General features: G+C 44.2%; 1 protein-coding gene across 2 annotated transcripts in view; it reads left to right on the top strand.

The window, feature by feature from the left end:
- Positions 1-24,825, top strand: part of MARK1 (microtubule affinity regulating kinase 1) — a 99,827-nt gene that overhangs the window by 25,984 nt on the left and 49,018 nt on the right. For both annotated transcript variants that reach the window (XM_069955495.1, XM_069955494.1), the window contains exons 2-3: positions 9,810-10,013; positions 12,080-12,133. In XM_069955495.1, the coding sequence (XP_069811596.1) occupies positions 9,810-10,013; positions 12,080-12,133 (258 nt within the window). The remainder of the gene's footprint in view (positions 1-9,809; positions 10,014-12,079; positions 12,134-24,825) is intronic.

Here is a 24,825-nt window from a genome sequence, read left to right as displayed (position 1 = left end):
TTTAAAATAAATCTTTTTTTCGCCTATCCACAAATTTTTCCAAAATACCATACTTTGATAAAATGGCCCATGGATACTATTGGTTTATTCTTTAGCCTGGTCAACCTACAACATATCTCAAACACCCATGGGTTTTACATCTCTCAAACATCTCCCTGATGGAGATGACGGCTCCAGAGATGTTCCGCCCTTTTACAGTGCAAAATGAAAGCCTGCTTACAGTGTTGGGAACCAAGTCCCTAACCTTGAAAAGAGAATTTTTCCCAGAATCTTCCTGTTGACATTGAAGTCAGCAGTCGGTCTCCAGTTCTTGATGTCGCTAGGGTCTTTACCTTTAGACAGCAGAATTAACAATGAGACCCTCTCGGATTGAGGCTTCAAGTGATTTTCTAGAAAATTTCTATATAAATTCACAAGGATCAGAGCTAATAGGTCTCTGAAGTTCTTATAGAATTCTGCTGTAATACCATCTGGATCTGGTGCCTTCTTCAGGTATAACTTATCAATGACCTCATTTATTTATTGGGTCATTTTTTCCTTATCCAAAACCTTCTTTTTGTATACCAGGATCTCACCACCCCCAGGATAACACCCTGGGAGTCAGTGAGACCTGCCATTAATTTCTTTGCCGCACGCTCCAAGCAATTCTCTGAGGGATCAGCAGACTCTAAGGACCCATAATCCTTTTTAACTACCATGGAGGTATACCTACTGTACTGATACTGCCTCACTTCAGATTTAAGCCGGTCAATCCTTTGTGCAGTCTTAGATACTGGCCATACTTACTCTTCCCTTTCTTAATACACAGTCTCTGTAAGAGGGACCCGATCTCCTCCTTGACATCCTCCCACCAGTCCGCCATATTGTCATTAAAATCCACTCTCAAGTTGGTTCTGGAAGAGGGAGTGAGCACAATTCTAAACCTAAACAGTTTCCATACCCCCTACCAGATCAGATATTCAATCCTCCCTGCCCCGATGTTTTGCCACTGTCTGACATAATGAATCGTTAATAAAAGTCAGCAATATTTGTGGTGAGTGCCGCCTGTACAGTAATGCCTCGGTTCTCATACAGCTCAATATTGGAACGGAATTTCCCCCTGAAGTTTTGTTTGGTACTTGAACATTGTTTGGTATCTGAACAAAATCAGGGGAGATAAAATTGAGGTGTTCTGGAACACTGAGGTCAAGGTTACAGGAGCGAGGATTCCCATCATATAGATGGGAATTCTGCTCTAATGGGTGTCCCCTGCAACAGAGCCAGGAGCGGGCAGCTGTTTGAACTTGCTGAACTGCCCTGGCTTCTCCCCATCGCAGGGAACTGCTTCTCCAGCCTGGAGGAGCTGTTCCCTGCGGCGGGGAGAAGCAGTGCCGGCCCTGGGAAAGCAGCGTCCGGCATCTGCGCAGGATCAGCTGTGGAAAGGGTGGGCAAAGCTGGAGCAAGGGCGCCTGCGGCCCAGAGAAGGGTCCACTGAGCTGGGGAAGGCTGCAAGAGCTCTTCCCTGAGGCGGGGTAAAGCAAGGGCGGCAAGTTCAAACTGTTGCTCCTGCCTCTCTCTCTGCCTGCTCCAGGAAACACTCGTTTAGAGCGGGGATTCCCGTCATTATGATTGGAATCCCTGCTCCATCACAGTAAATAGTGGGGAAAGAAGCATCAATCCTTACTGATAGTCTTTACACTCTGGGGGCCGGGCGCTCTGCACCTGACCCATGGAGTGTAAGAACCAATTAAAGACATTTACATTGTTCCCTATAGGAACTGCTCGGTTCTAGTACAGCTTCCAGAACAGATTGACTGACAGACAGAGGTATTACTGTACTTCTATCTCTAAGGCTTGTGCTTCATATTTCCGTGTGAGCTGATACCCGGCATATAACCTGTATACCATGGAACTCCCTAGTTTACCCTCTGTACCCACTGACCTATAACGCATGCACCGATCTAGGGACATGTAGCAGAGATAGTGCCGTCTAACCTCTATTTGCTTGTGATTTATAGCAGTTTCATTCCATCCTAAATTGGTAATATTATGTTATATTTTGGTACATAGAGTAGTATTATAGTTAGTGTTGTAACCTTCTTCCTTTTGACTGTCTTGAAAGTTTATACCAAGTACATAACTCTGAAGTGGGCAACAATGGGTACAAAGAAAGCTCCTTACGGGGAAAGAGAAAGTAAATTCTGCGTTTCATCCTGATGCGTGATGTGAGAGGCATTAACAATAAAAAGGTCCTAACCATTTAGCTTGATAGCCCTTTCTTTACCAATGATGTTAATATCAGCAGTGTTCAGAATTGCTCTTTTAAGGTGGATGGAATAGCGGAGTTCTGTCCGCAGTATCGTGTAATCACCGGTCTCTGCAGGAGAAGCTGTCGTTCAATGACCTTGTCTGCTGCTTTGTGTTAATAATTCCGTTTTATCGGAGACCTGCGCCCAGCGGTGTATCCGAGCTCGGTTACTATGGCAGTGGCTGCATACAATGCTCAGGCGAAAGGAACAACTTGGGAGAGTTGTGCGCCTGGGTAGTAAGGCCTCCATTATACTCCCGTGCTGCAAGCACAGACTGAAAGGCAAATTCTTAATGTAATTGGTCACAAAGAACTTAAAAAGCAAACACAACCAGATGTAGAAAGGACTCCGGAGGTGCAGGACAAGATCTGTGGCCGAGAAAAGGGCTCGTTCATTTAGAAGCTTTTGTTAATCTTGCAGTGAGACAAGCGGAAAAATGTACATACACACCCCGGAGCTGTAATCAGCATGCTGCTGTATCTCTAGGAGGGAGGATATCACCGAAGCTGAAAGTTGTGTAGGACTAGACCAACATAGTATAGAGGAGGTGTCATGTGTGCTAAAGTATAGAGGATGTGCCCTGTGTGGTGTAGTATAGAGGAGGTGTCCTGTGTGGTGTAGTATAGAGGATGTGCCCTGTGTGGTGTAGTATAGAGGAGGTGTCCTGTGTGGTGTAGTATAGAGGATGTGTCCTGTGTGGTGTAGTATAGAGGAGGTGTCCTGTGCGGTGTAGTATAGAGGAGGTGTCATGTGCGGTGTAGTATAGAGGATGTGTCCTGTGTGGTGTAGTATAGAGGAGGTGTCCTGTGTGGTGTAGTATAGAGGAGGTGTCCTGTGCGGTGTAGTATAGAGGTGTCCTGTGTGGTGTAGTATAGAGGATGTGTCCTGTGTGGTGTAGTATAGAGGAGGTGTCCTGTGTGGTGTAGTATATAGAGGAGGTGTCCTGTGTGGTGTAGTATAGAGGAGGTGTCCTGTGTGGTGTAGTATAGAGGAGGAGTCCTGTGTGGTGTAGTATAGAGGAGGTGTCCTGTGTGGTGTAGTATAGAGGAGGTGTCGGCACTCCTGTGTGGTATAGTATATAGAGGAGGTGTCCTGTGTGGTGTAGTATAGAGGAGGTGTCCTGTGTTGTGTAGTATATAGAGGATGTGTCCTGTGTGGTGTAGTATAGAGGAGGTGTCCTGTGTGGTGTAGTATAGAGGAGGTGTCCTGTGTTGTGTAGTATATAGAGGATGTGTCCTGTGTGGTGTAGTATAGAGGAGGTGTCCTGTGTGGTGTAGTATAGAGGATATGTCCTGTGTTGTGTAGTATAGAGGAGGTGTCCTGTGTGGTGTAGTATAGAGCAGTGATTTTCAACCAGTGTGCCGTGGCACACTAGTGTGCCGCGACACATGGTCGTGTGTGCCGCGGGGAAAGTTCCCCAAACTATGGTGCCCCTGTGAAACAGGAGAAAACAATGGGGGAGAGAAACCTGGGGATGGGGAGAAACAGGGGAGAGAAGCAGGGGGGAGAGAAACATGGGGATGGGGGAGAGAAACAGCGGAGAGAAGCAGGGGGAGAGAAGTTTGGTGGAGAGAAGCACAGGAGAGAAGCACAGGGGAGAGAAGCACAGGAGAGAAGCACAGGGGAGAGAAGCACAGGAGAGAAGCACAGGAGAGAAGCAGGGGGGAGAAGTATGGTCTAGAGAAGCACAGGAGAGAAGCACAGGAGAGAAGTATGGTGGAGAGAAGCACAGGAGAGAAGCAGGGGGGAGAAGTATGGTGGAGAGAAGCACAGGAGAGAAGTAGGGGGGAGAAGTATGGTGGAGAGAAGCACAGGAGAGAAGCAGGGGGGAGAAGAAAACAGACCCAGGTTTCACACTGAGTGAGTATAAATACATTTAGAATCTATATTATTAACTATATGTATAATATGTACTGTTTTAGTGTCATTTTGTGCCATTTTGGTTGGTGGTGTGCCCCGGGATTTTTTAAGTATGAAAAGTGTGCCGCGGCTCAAAAACGGTTGAAAATCACTGGTATAGAGGATATGTCCTGTGTTGTGTAGTATAGAGGATGTGTCCTGTGTGGTGTAGTATATAGAGGAGGTGTCCTGTGCGGTGTAGTATATAGAGGAGGTGTCCTGTGTGGTGTAGTATAGAGGAGGTGTCCTGTGCGGTGTAGTATATAGAGGAGGTGTCCAGTGTGGTGTAGTATAGAGGAGGTGTCCTGTGTTGTGTAGTATAGAGGATGTGTCCTGTGTGGTGTAGTATATAGAGGAGGTGTCCTGTGTGGTGTAGTATATAGAGGAGGTGTCCTGTGTGGTGTAGTATATAGAGGAGGTGTCCTGTGTGGTGTAGTATATAGAGGAGGTGTCCTGTGTGGTGTAGTATAGAGGAGGTGTCCTGTGTGGTGTAGTATAGAGGAGGTGTCCTGTGTTGTGTAGTATAGAGGATGTGTCCTGTGTGGTGTAGTATATAGAGGAGGTGTCCTGTGTGGTGTAGTATATAGAGGAGGTGTCCTGTGTGGTGTAGTATAGAGGAGGTGTCCTGTGCGGTGTAGTATATAGAGGAGGTGTCCTGTGTGGTGTAGTATAGAGGAGGTGTCCTGTGTGGTGTAGTATATAGAGGAGGTGTCCTGTGTGGTGTAGTATAGAGGAGGTGTCCTGTGTGGTGTAGTATAGAGGATATGTCAGCTCTCTTATTTCGCTATTGGTACTTTTGATATTTTCGTCTTCCTCGCTTCTCTCCCTGGATATAAGACATCGCCCCTATTTGTGGCACATGGGGTCAGAGACCAGTAATCCAGCGGCTCTGGGTCGCCAGTTCCGGCTCAGCCAGTAGCAGACAGATGCAGCGTTCCCATGTCATGGTCGTTCCTGCGGGGGATACAGGAATCCAGGGTTGTGTTTATGGAAAGTTTCACAATCAGAGGCGCAGTCCACACTATAAGTGACTCAGCAGCTTATCCCTAAGCCTCCGAGCTGCCAAGACTCCAATTTAACTTCAAGGGACACTTTCCCGCCTGACTGCTGCATTTAAGCTCATGTTGTATGTATGGATAAATGAAAGTCGACTGGCTTAAGGTCCTATTACTGAACGCAGTAAGCGAGAGGCGATCTCCTCAGAGCTCATGTACAGATGGATCAGTTATGTGACCCTTTGGTTCAGTGAGTGGCACTTTCCCTATTACACAGCAAGACTGATGACCGCTGACTTTTTTAACAATCAAATAAACCCAGACAGTCAACAAGCCTATTATGCAATACAAAACACAGTATGTTGCCACAAAGCGATTTTTCGTTTTCTCCGATTAACGAATTGCAAACTAGCGCCTTTGTGAACGACCTGAAATCCTTCACCATAATACATAAAACGACAGTCGTTGGTTACTGTTTTCTTTATTTTGTTTTGTTTTTTTGTTTTTTTTGCAGAAATCAACAGTCCAGGCGATTTTAAGAAACTTTGTAAATGAGTTTATTAGGCAAATATGCCATTATCTGCATTCAAAAAGACTTTCCCCAGGTCCCCCCCTCCCTTCTCTCTCATTCATTGCTCACTAACAGGAAATCTAGACTCTTTTACATCAGTCTGGCCCGGTGTAACCTATGGAGAGGGGAGGGGGGAGGAGGGAGATTAGTCGCCAGCAGAGAACAAAGGATTACACAGCTGGACCAATGTTTAAACCGGTATTCAGAGGTCAGAGAGGTGAGTGCTGACCTCAGAGGAGATAGCCCAGTGATGTAGCTGTAAATTAACTCTTTGTTGTCCTGTATTGGTGCCTCATCTCCCTCCACCCCTCCCCTCTCCATAAGAGAACAATGAAGACGGGGGGGAGCTTCAAACTGCTTTTTCATGATAAAAATGCTTTTTTTGGCTAATAAACCTAATTACAAAGTTTCCTAAAATCGCCTGGACTATTAATTTCTGCAAAAATTTTTAAATGACAGTGACACTTTAAGGGTTGCACATGGAGAGAACGGCACAGGCGTGGGGAAGCCGGTGCAGCGGTATCTTTTTTGAACTGCGGTTCGCACACGGTGCCAGCCTATTACCAAGCACTGGCCTAGGATAAGGTCCGGTAACAGACCAGCACCGTGCGTGGGAAGCGGGCTGTGGTTCAAAAGAGGGACCGCAGCCCGCACCGGCACCGTTCTATCCATGTGCAAAACTTAAAGCGAATGTACTGATGTACTGAAAGATGAGATCTACCCACCTATACCTGCTGAAGGATTGTTCCTGTTCCTGTCCCGGCTCGGACTATTTTAATGTAAACAGACATTTCTAATCAACAGCAAGCAGAGATGTAACAAAGTTGCTTTTTGGCGCTGCGAATACACAGTAGACCTTACAGAGAGTGGCAGCAAACCATGAGGTAGTGTTGTATGGCTACATCACCAGAATGGCAGCCGTATCCATTCACAGATTTTTCCCAACTTGGTAAATATAGACGACTGTAAAATGTAATTTCGGTAAGATCCAATCCCTTTAAGCTGGTGAGGGGCGGCCCGCTGTGAGAGCAGCCTGTCACCAGACGTGGGGGGTATCATGTGTGGCGGAGGTGGCGGCAGAGTTCTGTGACAGGTGCCGGATCTCACAGCACGCTCTGGAATGCCTCCATATGTTCTCCTCCGCCTGTATTGGCTCGGCAATAAAAATGCTAAAATGCGTTGCTCTTGGGCCCGGACTATTATGTCGTTCTGGAAACATTTAGCGTATTTAGGATATTTCTAAGATTACAGCTACGGCTCGTTCTCTTCCTGTTCTCTGTCACTGCGAAATCCTAGAAGTCATCTACTACTCCTGTAGCGTCTGGGTTCCATAGGTTCTTGTGGCATCCTTACGGTTCGTCCACCATACACTAGGCGCATACTGTTAGGGTATAAGGATATATAAACCACTTACAAGTACAACATTTTGAATTTACAAAAAATCTAAAATTCTTAACAACAGATATAGTGTTTTATTCCTGAATAATTCCTTTAAAGGGGTACTACGGTGAAAAAAAATTGGGTTCAAATTAATTGGTGATTAAAAGTTATGCATATTTGAAATGTACTTCTATTTAAAAGTCTCCCAGTCTTTCAGTACTTATCAGCTGCTGTATGTCCTACAGGAAGTGGTGTATTCTCTCCAGTCTGACACAGTGCTCCCTGCTGCCACCTCTGTCCATGTCAGGAACTGTCCAGAGCAGCAGCAAATCCCCATAGAACATCTCTCCTACTCTGGATAGGTGGTTTGAACACAATTTTTTTTTTACCAGAGTACCCCTTTAAGTTCACCAATACTACCACCAGGAGCCTTCCTCCCATACATTTCTCATCGCCACTCAGCTTTCCCAGCAGCAGATAGAAGAAATAGCTGATTATAATGAATGACTTCTGGGTTATTCGGCTGTAAACCTTCCTGGCGTTCCTCATATAAAACACGATTTTGTGACCGCCGCGTAGATGGCGGTGTAATTTTTCTGCAGTGTGCTTGTCTTTCACATTACTTGCAAACCCAAACAATATTGCTTTCTATGGAGGGGATTGTGTTACCCTGCAGTGGAGCGCAGGATATCATCTATAGCGGTGATATAATAATGGACGCAGTAGCACTGCGGAGGTGAATGCCGCTCAATGTCACCAGGGTGATTATACAATGAAAGGCTGGTTATCTTTTTGTGGACCCTGTGTGTGGCTCATTTCCCCTATGAGCCAATCAGACCAATCCTCATTGTGGGGTCACTGTTATTGAGGCATTGTATATATCTGTTATGGGAGACTATTGGGAGACACTAATATAAAGGACTACTCTGTTATGGGGGCACTGTGGCTGCTACTATTATGGGGGATTATGGCTGACACTTATGGAGGGTCTGTATTCATCTGTTATGGGAGTATACTGGGTGACACTGTTATGGAGGGGCTGTATCTGCCTGTTATGGGAGTATACTGAGTGACATTATTATGGAGGGGCTGTATCTGTCTGTTATGGGAGTATACTGAGTGACATTATTATGGAGGGGCTGTATCTGCCTGTTATGGGAGTATACTGAGTGACATTATTATGGAGGGGCTGTATCTGCCTGTTATGGGAGTATACTGAGTGACATTATTATGGAGGGGCTGTATCTGTCTGTTATAGGAGCATACTGGGTGACACTGTTATGGAGGGTCTGTATTCATCTGTTATGGGAGTATACTGGGTGACACTGTTATGGAGGGGCTGTATCTGCCTTTTATAGTAGCATACTGGGTGACACTGTTATAGAGGGGCTGTATCTGTCTGTTATGGCAGCATACTGGGTGACACTGTTATGGAGGCTCTGTATTCATCTGTTATAGGAGCATACTGGGTTACACTGTTATGGAGGGGCTGTATCTGGTATAGGAGCATACTGGGTGACACTGTTATGGAGGGGCTGTATCTGTTATAGGAGCATACTGGGTGACACTGTTATGGAGGGGCTGTATTCATCTGTTATAGGAGCATACTGGGTGACACTGTTATGGAGGGCTGTATCTGTCTGTTAGAGGAGCATACTGGGTGACACTGTTAGGGAGGGTCTGTATTCATCTGTTATGGCAGCATACTGGGTGACACTGTTATAGAGGGTCTGTACCTGTCTGTTATGGCAGCATACTGGGTGACACTGTTATGGAGGGGCTGTATTCATCTGTTATAGGAGCATACTGGGTGACACATCTGTTATGGATTGTTATATGGCTGTGGCCCTCGCGCTTGGTACCATTATGGTGACAATACGGCTGGCACCATTATTGAGGCACTGCAGCTTACACCATTATACACCGTCATGGTGGTCTGTTGTTTTAAGCTACTGAATGGGGCTGTAGCTGTCAGTACTTTGACTGTCATAGTTATGGGGATCACTGATTGGGGAGGTCTACATTTTTAATAGTAGGTTCTTATGTTCTTTTTTATTAGCAATTGAAGGGATATTCCACTCAAACATGTTTTTTTATATGTTGCTGCCCATGGTGAGACTAACAATTTCTTCCATACTTGTTATTATCTATTCAGTCTCCTTACCCAGTTCTTAGCTGCTGCTTTCTGCTGAAGACACAAAAATCTGTGTTTGAGCTTTTCTCTCAGTCTCCTCCCCCTCCCTTCTGAGAGGGCTGATGTCCCTGGCAGGCTTTTCTGCAACTTTGTAGCTTCTTTTTAATGCTGGAAGGATTAATCACAGTGAGTTCAACAGCCACTTGACCTCAGAATAACCCTCCCAACATTACAAAGAAGCTACGAAGTTTCAGAAACAGCCGGGGACTTGTTTACATCAGCTGTCTCAGAAGGGAGGGGGAGACAGAGAGAAAAGCTCACACAGATTTTTGTGTCTTCAATAAAAAGCAGCAGCTAAGAGCTGGGGGAAGGAGACTGAATAGATAATAACAAGTATGGAAGGAATTGTTAGTCTCACCATGGGCAGCAACATATCAAAAGTTATGTTTAAGTGGAGTACCCCTTTAAATTGGGGGGCACACTGATCTCCATCCTCCTCTTGTTTGTTCACTGCCATGACGTTTACCCTTCTTCCCTTGCAGCACACGTCACTGGACGGGTACCCAGAACCACACATCCCTCCTACAAAGTCGAGCAGTAGACAAAGCCTTCCCCGATGTCGCAACTCCATAGCGTCCACCACCGACGAGCAGCCGCACATTGGAAACTACCGTCTGCTGAAGACCATCGGCAAAGGAAACTTTGCCAAAGTGAAACTGGCCAGACATGTCCTGACCGGGAGAGAGGTGAGTGCGAACAGTGAGTGACCCCGGGGCAGCAGGACACCATTCAGACACGGAATAGATTTCCCTCAATTGTTCGGCTGGGTTCACAGCTGAAAGAAATCTTGCTGGTTGTGAATGAGATGGGACGGGGCACCGAGCCAATGCCCTGGTCAAGGCCTATTGTTGTCTGCACAGCGCTGTATATTACAGGGGGCTTCTTCTGCTGTATAGCCGCATTGTGCGACTGACTTATGGACTATTAACAATTTCCCTGTGCCTAGCCAAGTCCGCTCCGCAGCAGATGAAGCTAATGGGCTCAACAGCTGTTCTCCACTGTAACTCATTTCTCTGCATTGACTTCCTTGGCCCACGCAAGTCACAGTGTAGGAAAGCTTCAGGGCAAAAAGTTACAGCACAGATTTAAAGGGGACCTGTCTGCTCCCCTGACACCTGTGTCACTGCCATTACTTGCATTCCCCATGAAGTATCACTACCCGAGAACTTTATAGCAGAACTTTGAGTTCAGCTGTCGCTCTGTTATTCCTCCTGGAAATATAAATCAATTGGCAGTATATATAGGCAGTATATACGGGGGTTGCTCTATGTGTAGCTTTTGTGTATTAGGCTGGGTTCACACTACATCCTTTTTTAATGTTTTATGCAAAAAAAAAAAAAATGGATGAAAACATGGATGTATTTGTGTGCATCCGTATTTCCCTTGAATTCCATCATTAAAAAGATTAAATAAAAGGATCAAACTGCATCCATTTTTTTTAGCTTACACAAAAACGTGGTCGGCCACATTTTTGTGTACGCTAAAAAAATGGATGCATTTTGATTCGTTTTTTGATAATTTTTTTTTTTTTTATAATGGATGTTTGATCCCAGCTTTAGGGTATGTGCACACTTTGGAATATAGACGCTGAATCCGCCGCTTGTGCCTGCTCACGGACTGCGGCGGGTGCGCGCGTCTCCGCCCGTGTCATAGACTCCATTCTATGCACAAGCAGTTTCCGTCGTCCATCCAAAGAATCAACACGTTCATTCTTTGGACGGACGACGGATTTTCCGTCTATTTTCTGAACTATCGGCTTCTGATTCCCGCTGTCTGAAGCCTTCGTGAACAGGGTGGATACAGCCTATGCCAATGTCTGTATCCCAGTTTTCCAGGCGGTCCTTACGCTGTATCCACCCTGTTCACGGAGGATGCAGACAGCTGGAATCAGAAGCCAATAGTTCAGGTTCATATGAACCCGAACTTCGGCAAATTCGCTCATCTCTAGTGATCAGTAGTGACTGCAGCATCTAGGTGGTTAAAAACTCTGTGTCTGCACCTTTTGTCCTCTGAATATCCCAAACTGCAGCTGAATAGTCACGGTAATTTGGTTCATCCGTTCCTGCCATGACTGTACTCCACGCTTCAGGAGTCAAGTGTAATGAGAGATCACTAAAATAGTGATCTTGTGTACTAGTAAGTGGTTGCATATTCATGTCCTTTAGGTAGGCTAAAAGTACAGCATAATAAAAAAAAAAGTTATGAATCATATAAAAAATAGCAATGTTAAAAATGAGTTCCATCCTTTTTTCCCATTTTGGAAAAAAACGGTTAACACAATAAAAATTTGTAGAATACTCCAAAGACTTCTAGTAACATTAATAATAATTATTAATTCATTTAGTTATATAACACCAACTTTTTCTACATTGCTTGTCAATAATGTGAAGTCGTAACCAGTAAAGAAAAGTCGTTGCTAAGCTGTTTTTTTTTTTTCCAGAGTGGATGACAGTTTAGCAGGAAGTGAGGAGAGGACAGATGATTGATTAAAGAAGAAGAAAGCATTTTTATCTGATAAGATATATTATAGGGTTTCTTGTATTCTTGCACTATTGATCTATGCAATGTTTGTTGAAACGACAGGGACCATTTAAGTAAAAAAGACAGGCCAGGGGCGCAGATAAGCAGTAATCCAGTTTGTGTCCACGGCGCTGATAAAGAAAGCAGGTCCTTCGTCTAACGTATGTTTTTTTTCCACTTATTAAGTTATGTTTTTTTTTTTAACGTAATTGTTTTTCTCTTTGATGCGCAGGTGGCAGTGAAAATAATTGACAAGACTCAGCTAAATCCTACGAGTCTACAAAAGGTAAGCTATAAGACATCTTATCCAAGCTTATGCTCCTTTTCCTATTTTAAGAAAGTTTTACGGAGCATCCCGGGGGTTGCAGTTTTACAACAGCTGGAGAGACACAGGTTTACAGGACCTTTCTGAAGGCCCTCAGGGCATGCTGGGGGTTGTAGTTTTGCAACAGCTGGAGAGACACAGGTTTACAGGACCTTTCTGAAGGCCCTCAGGGCATGCTGGGGGTTGTAGTTTTGCAACAGCTGGAGAGACACAGGTTTACAGGACCTTTCTGAAGGCCCTCAGGGCATGCTGGGGGTTGTAGTTTCGGGCATGTTTATGGAGCATATGCGAATCCTAAACAGGTGTTTGGCTAACAATTATTTTATGCATATAGAGTTTTGTGACTATGTCACTAGGATATGCTTACTCCTTGTGATCAGGGGTGGTCTGACCTCTGGAACCCCCGCTAAGCACTAGTATTGCAGCTGGCCCTATTCACTAAGAGCACATGTCTTGGGTGCTGCTCTGCAGGGAAGAACAGTGCAGGGGATGCAGCAGTAAAGACGAATTATAAAGGGATTACTGTAGTGTGCCATGCTATCATTAATGATAAAGGAATACCCCTTTAAGGTTTTTACTTCTGGTCTGTGGTGATATATGTGCTGAGCTGTAAGGCTTATGAAGGAGTGTCTGAAAGCAGCATGTGGCACATGCACGTTATCACCCAGTCATCCAGTGCATGCTGTAAGTTTTCACCCAGCTTTCCTGGGAGCGGATGAGTGGCTGAGCAGAATGCATTGATAGTAGAAGGCATCTGAAGGACTTCTGTTCTAGTTGTGTTTCATTACCATATGGAGAATATCAATGATCACTCTCGTTTCAAACAACTTCTTTCTATGCGATGGTCGATGTGACTCCTAACACTTTTGTTAATCACGTTATTTACCAAAATTTACTCTTTGCCCCAGAAAAAAAGCTGCTCTATAATCTTGTTCACTAGATGTCACCTTTCCCTGCAGTCTGCTATCCATTGTCTGTTGTTAGGGGAAATCTGTCTCTAGTAACAGCTAGATCAGGACAGATTACAGGAAGTGTGGGTGGGGCATACCATTTTCCCTGTGCGGGAGAGGGGGGAGCTGAGAAAGCCTGCACCTGTAGTCTCTATACCGTACTTCCCTCAATGACAGCAGTGAGAGTGCTCTCTGAAGGGTTTAACATAGGTTACGCCTACAGTAACGCAACACTGCGGTATAAAGGAGCGTCTTGTTCTTCATCCTTTACTTTAATTACAATGTATATTTATGATCTTTGCCAGTGATAAGTTTCTTTTTCTGTGGTTTTGGCATCGATAGCCGAGGGGGAAAGTTCCTGACATATTCTGCGGAGGCCGCTTCCACCTCCCAAACCTTCTATATTTAGGCGTCTACTCTCCGACTCCCCAAATCGTAATGTAATCCAGCAGTGTCGGCCCCGTGAAGGACGGGTAAGAACGTCATCTCCTTAGGACGCTACACACATATTAAACCAGGAATAATATTATTTCCTGCTGGGAAACACAGAGAGGAGGCGGCCATATTATGAGGCGAGAAAGGGTCTGTCCGTGTAATCCGTCTCTTCTCTCATGGATCTCAGCAGCTTAGACAGGATCCGCTGCCTGCCTAACATAGCAAACATAGTCAAATCCAGATCCTGTCAATTCTGGTGGATTTTCCCTATCAACGTCAACGGGAAAGTCATAAATTTGTTTTTGCAGATTAGGTTGACATATAATGTAGCCTCTATTCATTGGTGCTGGTTTCAGTAAACCAAACATAGTCAAATCCACGTAATGACAATTTGTAATGGATTTTCCTTATTGGTTTCAATTAAAAAGTCAAGATCCGCAATAAATCCAGTCCAGTTTTTACAGACATTCTGAAGATTCGAAGGTTACGCTAACATCTATAAAGTAGTCTTTGTTCATAGTACTGACTTCAATGGTCCAAAGGGGGCAAACCCACATAATGATGATTTGCGGTAGATTTTCCCATAGTCCCGTAGTTTGGCTTTAACGGAGTAGGCAAAATCCTTTAAAATTGACTGTTTTCAAAAAGTTAGACAGTTTTGTAAATTACTTCTATTTAGTAATTTCTCCAGTCTTTCAGTACTTATCAGCTACTGTACGTCCTGCAGGAAGTGGTGTATTCTCTCCAGTGTGACACAGTGCTCTCTGCTGCCACCTCTGTCCATGTCAGGAACTGTCCAGAGCAGCAGAGGTTTCTAATAGGGATTTGCTGCTGCTCTGGACAGTTTATGACATGGACAGAGGTGGCAGCAGAGAGCACTGTGTCAGACTGGAGAGAATAAACCACTTCCTGCAGGACATACAGCAGCTGATAAGTACTGGAAGACACTTTTTTTTTTTATATAAATAGAAGTAAATTACAGATCTCTCATACTTTCTGGCACCAGTTGATTTAAAAAAATTCATTTACCCCCAGGTGTTACAAAAGTCTGCAGCCGGTATTGCGTCTAGTCCAATATCGGCATTAGTCACACTCTGTTAAAGGTAATTGAAACTCTCTTTCTATACTACCTTTTGACCTTAGGAAGAAAGACATTAAAGTATAGCTTGGTAGCCCTAGCAATAGGATCTTGTATCCTATGTCCTGTATGGAAGACCCCACTCCTCTTAACAGGTCAATGAGCTGAAGACTTGGGAGGGGGGTCCCATTGCTATGTCATTGCCCTCCCCCCACCTGTTATCACCAGAGGAAGCAACCAGCCGGCCTTCATTTTACTTGCAGAATCACCGCAGGAGAAATCCTGTATTACATGGCACCCACTGAGATGATGGAGCGTCTCCGAAGTAGGGGATCCCCGGCAGGGAACCTCCTCCCCACCCCATAACATCAATATTCCTCATCAGGAAAGCAGTTGTCGATGAAAACCTTTTTTTTTTTTTTGCAACTGTGTAAGGCTGGGTTCACACTACGTTTTTGCAGTCGGTTTTTTTCATCCGATTTTGCAAAACAAGGTTGGAAAAACTGATGCATTTGTGGCCATCCATTTTGATCTGTATTTTTTTTTTATAATAAAAGTCAATGGAAAAATGGATCACAGTGGACCCACCCTAACAACCTAGTATTTCACCCTGCAATATTACTTAATCTAAACGATAATCGTTCGGTTGAAATGCAGTTAACGATTAACGACCGAACGAGAAATCGTTGATCGCTTTATAAGACCTGGACCTATTTTTATCGTGGCTAGTGAAGAAAAAATGATCGCAAGTATGATCATAAGTAATGCTTATCGTTCCATGGAAATGAGTGAACGTTTTCAGGTCTTTCGCAATAGCGGTCGTTTGAGATCGTTAATCGTTAACGATTATGCGAACGATAATTGTCCGGTGGAATAGGGCCCTAACGCCCTCATCTCTGTCTACCGTCCTACCCATGCCTTACGCTCCTCTAACGACTTACGACTAACATCCACCTTGATCCGCACCTCTCACTCCCGTCTCCAGGACTTCACCCGAGCTGCACCAGTTCTATGGAATACAAAGACTGTCAGACTCACCTCCAATACACAAAGCTTCAAACGTGCCCTCAAAACACATCTGTTCCAGCAGGCTTACCAGGTTCCCTAATTTGACTGCTACCCTCAACCCCTGCCCCCCCCCCACTACCACCACCACACACGTGCACACATAGACACATACACGCACGCACACACAGACACATACATACATACACACACGCCAAGCATTTAAGCACTTAGACCTGTGCATACAGGCATTGGCTGGTGACAGGTTCACCCACCCTTACCCGCACTGCCTTATTTATAAAGATGGCCGGACCATAAGAACAATGATGCACTTTGCCCCTCTGCCATTTTGTCTTGCACCCCCTCCTGATAGTATGTAAGCTGATGCATGCGAGCAGGGACCTCACTCCTCATGTATGGATAATTATATGTATATCTCTGTAATGTCTGATTTATGTCTATGTATGTACCCCCAGAATTGTAAAGTGCTGCGGAATCTGTTGGCGCTATATAAATAAAAATTATTATTATTATTATTATTAAATGATCACAAACGAGATTGTTTATCGTTAACCTAAAATCGTTCCCCATATTACACAGAACAATGGTCGTAAAGGCCCATTTACACGAAGCAATAATTCGCCCCAATCGATCGTTTAACGATTTTAAGGCAACAGTTTGGTTTTTATAACGATCAGCGTTTAGATGAATAAATTGTTAGAAAAATCGTTATTGCGATCGTTTTTAGATTATCTATCTTCTCATAGGGTGAATCTTTGAAAGACTGTTTACACGAAACAATCTGCGAATTTTTAGCAAACGACCAACGACGATTTGAGAACATGTTGAAAGATCACAATGAATGATTGTCGCTTGATCGTTCGCTGTGTTTACACAAGCCGATTATCGCTCAAATGCGATCGTTATTGCGAAAATTCGAACGGCAATCATTCTGTGTAAGCGCACCATTGGCTACGATCATTTACTCCTTCTGATCCTAGCAAAACAATGGACAATGTGCAATTACACTGAACAAATGTGCATCTTGCGAATTACAGCGAACTATTAGCGATAATTTTAGGTTCTGATCAAAATCAACGATCAACGACATATGCAATGACAAAGAACGATTATCGTTAAAATTTGAACGATATAACGATTTTTTGCATGATAATCGCCCCGTGTAATAGGGCCCTTACACCTGCACACTTGGGTGGGCCGAGTCTCTGGCACGTAGCAAAGACCTTATCTGGCCAATGCAATTATTTATTACACCCCCTTCCCCCATACACGTTGGTTGGTCACATGGTTATGCTGAAATTACCAGGTTCGGCTAACATTTATTTGATACATAACCACTTTACAAATATGTTGCTACCACTTTGCTATTATTTATGATTTCTTTCCATAAAGTTTTTTTTTACTCCTGTTTGACTGTATTTTTTGCATATTGGTGACCTATACCCTGCCCCCAGCTTACAGCCCTTTGCCCCTGAAGTTGGCATGCACAGCCGCCCCAGTTGGTGCTGTTACGTCTCCTGCTGAGATGCAGCACTTCTGGCTGGATTATAGCGTGGGGGGAAGGTTGATTCATCAAACTGTCTAATATAACTCACCGCTCCATGAATCAGACGCTTCAACAACTTGGTGATATTTTCTGCGGGGCTATAAATAAAACGAAAGGTTCTCGACCATTTGCTGAACACGGATATGAACACTGAATAAAAATGCAAATTTATTTATAGAACGGTCAAGTTTTCTTTTTTTCTTACTCATTATGTATTTTTATATTTGGCCATCCAGATTTGGGTTTAGGAAGTTTGACAGCACAGAAGGTAGAACAGGGATGAGTCATCCTACACCACAGGCTGATGTGTAGGGGCTCTGTGAGGGAGGGGCATCCAGTGGACCCTCCCATCAGGAGCACAGATCAGTCATCCTATACCACAGGCTGATGTGTAGGGGCTCTGTGAGGGAGGGGCATCCAGTGGACCCTCCCATCAGAAGCACAGATCAGTCATCCTATACCACAGGCTGATGTGTAGGGGCTCTGTGAGGGAGGGGCATCCAGTGGACCCTCCCATCAGGAGTACTGATCAGTCATCCTATACCACAGGCTGATGTGTAGGGGCTCTGTGAGGGAGGGGCATCCAGTGGACCCTCCCATCAGGAGTACTGATCAGTCATCCTATACCACAGGCTGATGTGTAGGGGTTCTGTGAGGGAGGGGCATCCAGTGGACCCTCCCATCAGGAGCACAGATCAGTCATCCTATACCACAGGCTGATGTGTATTGGGCTCTGTGAGGGAGGGGCATCCAGTGGACCCTCCCATCAGGAGCACAGATCAGTCATCCTATACCACACAAGCTGATGTGTATGGGGCTCTATGAGGGAGGGGCATCTACTGGACCGTTCCATCAGGAGCACAGATCAGTCATCCTATACCACAGGCTGATGTGTATGGGGCTCTGTGAGGGAGGGGCATCTAGTGGACAGTCCCATCAGGAGCACAGATCAGTCATCCTATACCACATGATGTGTATAGGGCTCTGTGAGGGAGGGGCATAAGTGGACCGTCCCATGAGGAGCACAGATCAGTCATCCTATACCACAGGCTGATGTGTAGGGGCTCTGTGAGGGAGGGGCATCCAGTGGACCGTCCCATGAGGAGCACAGATCAGTCATCCTATACCACAGGCTGATGTGTAGGGGCTCTGTGAGGGAGGGGCATCCAGTGGACCGTCCCATGAGGAGCACAGATCAGTCATCCTATACCACAGGCTGATGTGTAGGGGCTCTGTGAGGGAGGGGCATCCAGTGGACCGTCCCATGAGGAGCACAGATCAGTCATCCTATACCACAGGCTGATGTGTAGGGGCTCTGTGAGGGAGGGGCATCCAGTGGACCGTCCCATCAGGAGCACAGATCAGTCATCCTATACCACAGGCTGATGTGTATGGGGCTCTGTGAGGGAGAGGTCTCTGGTGGGCTGTCACATCAGGAGCTCAGATCAGTCATCATATACCACAAGCTGATGTGTAGGGGCTCTGTGAGGGAGGGGTCTCTGGTGGGCTGTCACATCAGGAGCTCAGATCAGTCATCATATACCACAAGCTGATGTGTAGGGGCTCTTTGGGGGAGGGGCATCCAGTGGGCCGTCCCACGAGGAGCATTCACTTTATCTACATCAGGCCATTTCTTTTATCTGATTGGCTGGGAAGGATCCATTGATTCTCTGTGCAGCCACACCCATGATTTACCATTTTTGGGCCAATCAGTGATGCTGCATTAAGGTCCTCAGAGTCTGTCTCTTTTATATTGAATACGGCCACATTCTCATCAGGTTTCTTCTCCCCTTCTTCCATATTTATAAATTCTTTCTGCCAACTCCTTATCCTAAGAATCTGGGCAGAATCTTCTCTGATGAAATCTTCCAATCTCCGCCATAGTCTGCCCATCATCTTCCTGCTTCCAAAATATAATTTCATTACTGAGGGATTTGCTTCTGATCTGTGTGGGCAGCGTGCCCGGACTGTAGTCGTGAGAGACTTACAGAGTCTTGTACAGGTTCTACATGTCTTTCTGCAGGCTCACTCTCTTCAGTATCCAAGACATAATGTACTTTTTTCCATTTCTTGGGTTGAGCTCTAACTTTTTTGTTTAGTCATCATTTAAAAAAAAAAAAATTCTTTTTTTTTCTTCTTTCAAATGAACTGGTGCCAGAAAGTTCCAGAGATTTGTAATTTACTTCTATTAAAAAAATCTTAAGCCTTCCAGTACTTATCAGCTGCTGTATGTCCTGCAGGAAGTGGTGTATTCTTTCCAGCCTGACACAGTGCTCTCTGCTGCCACCTCTGTCCATGTCAGGAACTGTCCAGAGCAGCAGCAAATCCTCATAGAAAACCTCTCCTACCATTTGTGCACTATGGTCCCAGGCTGCATACATTGGACTTCAGGAGAAGTATTGCTAATAAAATTAAGGAAGCATTCTCTGTCCTGCTCAATTATTCATGGCGTCTTCTGCTTCCATTAGCAAAGGAGCAATATTGAGCGGAGTGGAGTGGTTCTAAATGTTCTCCGGGGAACTATTGTTAAGACATTGCAGATAGCCAAGGTTGTCCGGCCAAGAAGAGCACGAGGAGGCTTTAGCTAAGAGTTTCACCTTCCTTCTCTATTCTCTGCTACAGGACAATGGATATATAGCATAGGGAAAAGTTGTTATATACCTGTCTTATCCGTATGTCTGTCTGGTATTATAATAGGTACTGTATATTCTTATATGTAGGAGACAGTATTATAGCAGTTATATTCTTGTATATAGCAGCAGTATTATAGTAGTTATATTCTTGTATATAGGGGGCAGTATTATAGTAGTTATATTCCTGTATATAGGAGCAGTATTATAGTAGTTATATTCTTGTATATAGGGGCAGTATTATAGTAGTTATATTCCTGTATATAGGGGGCAGTATTATAGTAGTTATATCCCTGTATATAGGAGCAGTATTATAGTTGTTATATTCCTGTATATAGGAGCAGTATTATAGTAGTTATATTCTTGTATATAGGAGCAGTATTATAGTTCTTATATTCCTGTATATAGGAGCAGTATTATAGTAGTTATATTCCTGTATATAGGGGCAGTATTATATTAGTTATATTCCTGTATATAGGGGCAGTATTATAGTAGTTATATTCCTGTATATAGGAGCAGTATTAAAGTAGTTATATTCCTGTATATAGGGGCAGTATTATATTATATTCCTGTATATAGGAGCAGTATTATAGTAGTTATATTCCTGTATATAGGTGCAGTATTATAGTAGTTATATTCCTGTATACAGGAGCAGTATTATAGTAGTTATATTCCTATATATAGGAGCAGTATTATAGTAGTTATATTCCTGTATATAGAAGCAGTATTATAGTAGTTATATTCTTGTATATAGGAGCAGTATTATAGTAGTTATATCCCTGTATATAGGAGCAGTATTATAGTAGTTATATCCCTGTATATAGGAGCAGTATTATAGTAGTTATATTCTTGTATATTGGGGCAGTATTATAGTAGTTATATTCTTGTATATAGGAGCAGTATTATAGTAGTTATATTCCTGTATATAGGAGCAGTATTATAGAAGTTATATTCCTGTATATAGGAGCAGTATTATAGTAGTTATATTCCTGTATATAGGAGCAGTATTATACTAGTTATATTCTTGTATATAGGAGCAGTATTATACTAGTTATATCCCTGTATATAGGGGCAGTATTATATTATATTCCTGTATATAGGAGCAGTATTATAGTAGTTATATTCCTGTATATAGGAACAGTATTATAGTAGTTATATTCCTGTATATAGGAGCAGTATTATAGTAGTTATATTCCTGTATATAGGGAGCAGTATTATTGTAGTTATATTCTTGCATATAGGGACAGTATTATAGTAGTTGACAAAAACTAAAGGAAAAATATAAACTCTTCTGTTCTGAGGAGAAGGATCATTCAGAACAATGCTATTCATCCTGTAGTCTTGTCTTTACTTTAATGGTGACAGCTTTTAGCCTACACAGAAACAATTGACACATGATGGTGACTGGCATCCACATTTACACAGTGCCTATAGGGTTGTAGATGTGACAATTGATGATACATTATCGCAGCACAATCCTGTTCTAATGAATATATATATAATAATGCTGCAGCGTGTGTCACATGAGAGTTTTGCATTGGGTTTGTACCATCCTCCTACCCAGTCAGATGGCATTAGATCAGCTGGAGCCTGTAACCTGGGGGCTGGCATCACTGTAAGATGATATCACTGTAATACTGTCACACCCCATCCTTTTCAAGATGGCCCTTTGTGTCTCGCTGTGCCCTAAGGCCCTGTTCACACTTGTCAGAGTTGACGCAGATTTTTTAGCGGACTCCACCGATGACAAACCGCATCCCATGTGTGTCTGAAATATGTGACCTGACACTTATCTCCACCGCAGATTTTATTCTTCTCTGTGGACAACAATATATTTGGAAATGTTTTATAACTTGAAAGAACTGTATTCTCTCCGGTCTTCTAGTACTTATCAGCTGCTGTGTGTCCTGCAGAAAGTTGTGTATTCTCTCCAGTCTGACACAGTGCTCTCTGATGCCACCTCTGTCCATGTCAGGAACTGCCCAGAGCAGGAGAGGTTTTCTATGGGGATTTGCTGCTGCTCTGGACAGTTCCTGTCTTGGACACAGGGTACACCACTTCATGCAGGACATACAGCAGATGATAAGTACTGGAAGACTGGAGATTTATTTATTTATTTATTTATTTTTTTGCATAGAAGTAATTTACAAATCTGTATAACTTGATTTAACCACATTTTTGCAGTGTCCCTTTAACATGCATGAAAAAAAATTCTGATTTTCTGCACCAAGATCTATGTCGGATTCATCATGTTATTCTTTTGCCTGGAGATTTTGTTCATTTTTTTTTTTTTTTAATGTAATGACTGTACATAGGTATAATCTCCTTGCCTTCTGCTTCCTACGCCATGTTGGCTCGCACAAAGCAGGTTTATATATTTCTGCCACCACTGTGCTAAATGCCACCATAGCGGGGATAATGCCGGTCATAAACCCCACATATAGCAGTCAGTCATTTTCTCAGGGGACTATTGGCTTCCTAGCTGCAGGAAAGCTGCAGATGGTGTCAGAAAAGGCCCCAGACCTCACGCATGCCGTAGGATCACACGTAACTTTCTTAAATTGGATCGTATGTAGGTGTAATGGCTTATAATAGAACAATGCCGAGCCTCCAGCGTGTGTGTGTGTGAGGCGGCACGAATCCTTCAGCTCGCTCACACAGACACCTACTATGGCGTACCTTACAGACAGTCAACGCTGATGACTTGTATACGCTTTACAAGCCCGAGATTTTGAACTATCGTGGTCACCCCATATCTGACATCTTGTGAACCAATCACGCTTCCTATTGGAACAGCTGTGCCCTGTGTACAGAGGAGTCTTGCCATAATACGGGGGGACTCGTGACAGGCCACGCACAGATTTCAATGGGTCGGAGCTGGGGATGTAGTAATTAGACAGCGGGGACTCTGGACGAGAAACAGCAAGGAAATGTCACCGAGCCTCGTAACCCGCTATCTGCACCGCTTTATATAGGAGCTGCGTTTATGCCATGGAAAATGGTAGTTGTATTTGTGTAGGGGCAGGATAAAGTCCATTATATATTACATACCTTGTTTGCCCGAAAATAAGACCTAGTAGAGGTTTTGCTGAATTGCTAAATATAAGGCCTCCCCCGAAAGTAAGAGCTAGGTTTTGTTTGGAAACATGGCCGCCGAACAGAACACCAGGGCATAAAGCTGGGACTCTTTTTAGGCCACCACTGTTGTCCCCTACCTTCACCGTCCGTTGCAGAGCAGCTGCATGCGGGACATGAATACTGTCACCTGCCGCCAATCCCGATGTTCCCTTCTGCGGCTGTCACTTGTAAATGTGCAGGCAAGGCATCAAGTGGCAGGCCCCTGCCGCCATTTCCTACTGCCAGATGTAGAGCTGCACATAGTCTGCCGCCATACCGTACACTGTCCCTGCTGTGCTGTACAAGTGTGCTGTGGTGAGCTCCCCCTGGTGGCCGGAAGCTGCCATACTGTATGCTGTCCCTGCTGTGCTGTACGAGTGTGCTGTGGTGAGCTCCCCCTGGTGGCTGGAAGCCGCCATACCATACACTCTGTCCCTGCTGTGCATGTGAAATGTGATTTATTCTTCATGGAATAATAAGACATCCCCTGAAAGTAAGACCTTTGGGAGCAAAAATGATATAATAAGACACTGTTGTATTTGTGGGGAAATGCGGCAGGATGTAGTAACCATATAGAGCTCCAGCATTTGGCCCCATAGGGAATGGATGGCCCATGAAGTCTATGGACCCACCATTATTTGTGAAGGAAGCAAAAGTCTATGGAGCATGAATAGTCCATGCTAGTGCTGATCCTACATTTTTATGGTCTGAGCTCTAGGCAGATGCATGGATTGTGGCATCCACCATGATGCTCATTGGCCCTTAGACTAGAATAGGTCGGAAACTGTATTACACCTGAGCCAAAGGCCGACCATTGTTCCTGCAGGGGTTGCGGTATACTTTGGTCTTTAGTTGCACAACTCCTTGGATTATATATAATATTAAAAAGTTATAATCCCATTTACTTGAATGTGAAGTTACCCAAGAGGTCGGACGCCGGTAGCCAACTCCTTGGACCCATGTGTGATAGTAACCGGCTTCAAGGTCAGATCCAAGGAGAAGCAGCTCCGCTATCAATATGGGATCTCAGAATGGTTGATTTTAGGTCTGGGCTCCACAGGAAAAGATTATTTTAAGCCTCATGACAATTATGATATAAATAAAGCGCTGTCTGTGTGTGTGTGTAACCCTTTCATGGCCGTTACGTGCTGGCCGTCACACTGCTTCCTGATGGGGTTAATGATGAGGCTGTAAAAGCGGACGTCATCACATTATTATAGCAATAGTGAACGTCCACTTTGACCTAGTGCTCCCAAAGATAGTGCCAGTGTACCCTTTTTTAACAACATAATTGAGCCCTAATATACCATGCCAAGGTGTGCCCCCTTAAAGGGGCATTCCTGTACTTATCAGCTGTTGCATGTCCTGCAGGAAGTGGTGTATTCTTTCCAGTCTGACACAGTGCTCTCTGCTGCCATGTCAGGAACTGTCCAAAACAGTTTCAAATCCCTATAGAAGACCTCTACTTTTCTCCAGGATGGAAAGAATACACCACTTCCTGCAAGACATACAGCAGCTGATAAGTACTAGAAGACTGGAGATTTAAAATAGACGTAAATTACAAATCTGTATAACTTTCTGACACCAGTTGATTTGCAAGAACATTTTTTTTCCGCAGGAGTAGCCCTTTAAGTAGTGGCAGTGTACTCTTTATAAACAGTGCCATAGGGTCCCAATACACTATGCCAGGGTGTGCTATCATAAATAGTGCCAGCTTTGTCTCTATATACAGTACCATAGGGTTTCAATAATCCCTTCTATAGCTACTTTAATTGTTCTCCCCATAAACCCTCCCGTAAATAGTTGCCTTGTTCTCCCCGTGGTGTGCTGCCCATAAACCATACCTTAGGCCACGTATAATCCATGCTTTT

The sequence above is a fragment of the Dendropsophus ebraccatus genome, chromosome 15 (assembly GCF_027789765.1).
Source record: "Dendropsophus ebraccatus isolate aDenEbr1 chromosome 15, aDenEbr1.pat, whole genome shotgun sequence".
Classification (NCBI taxonomy): domain Eukaryota; kingdom Metazoa; phylum Chordata; class Amphibia; order Anura; family Hylidae; genus Dendropsophus; species Dendropsophus ebraccatus.
This window is presented reverse-complemented; position numbering and strand designations above follow the sequence as displayed.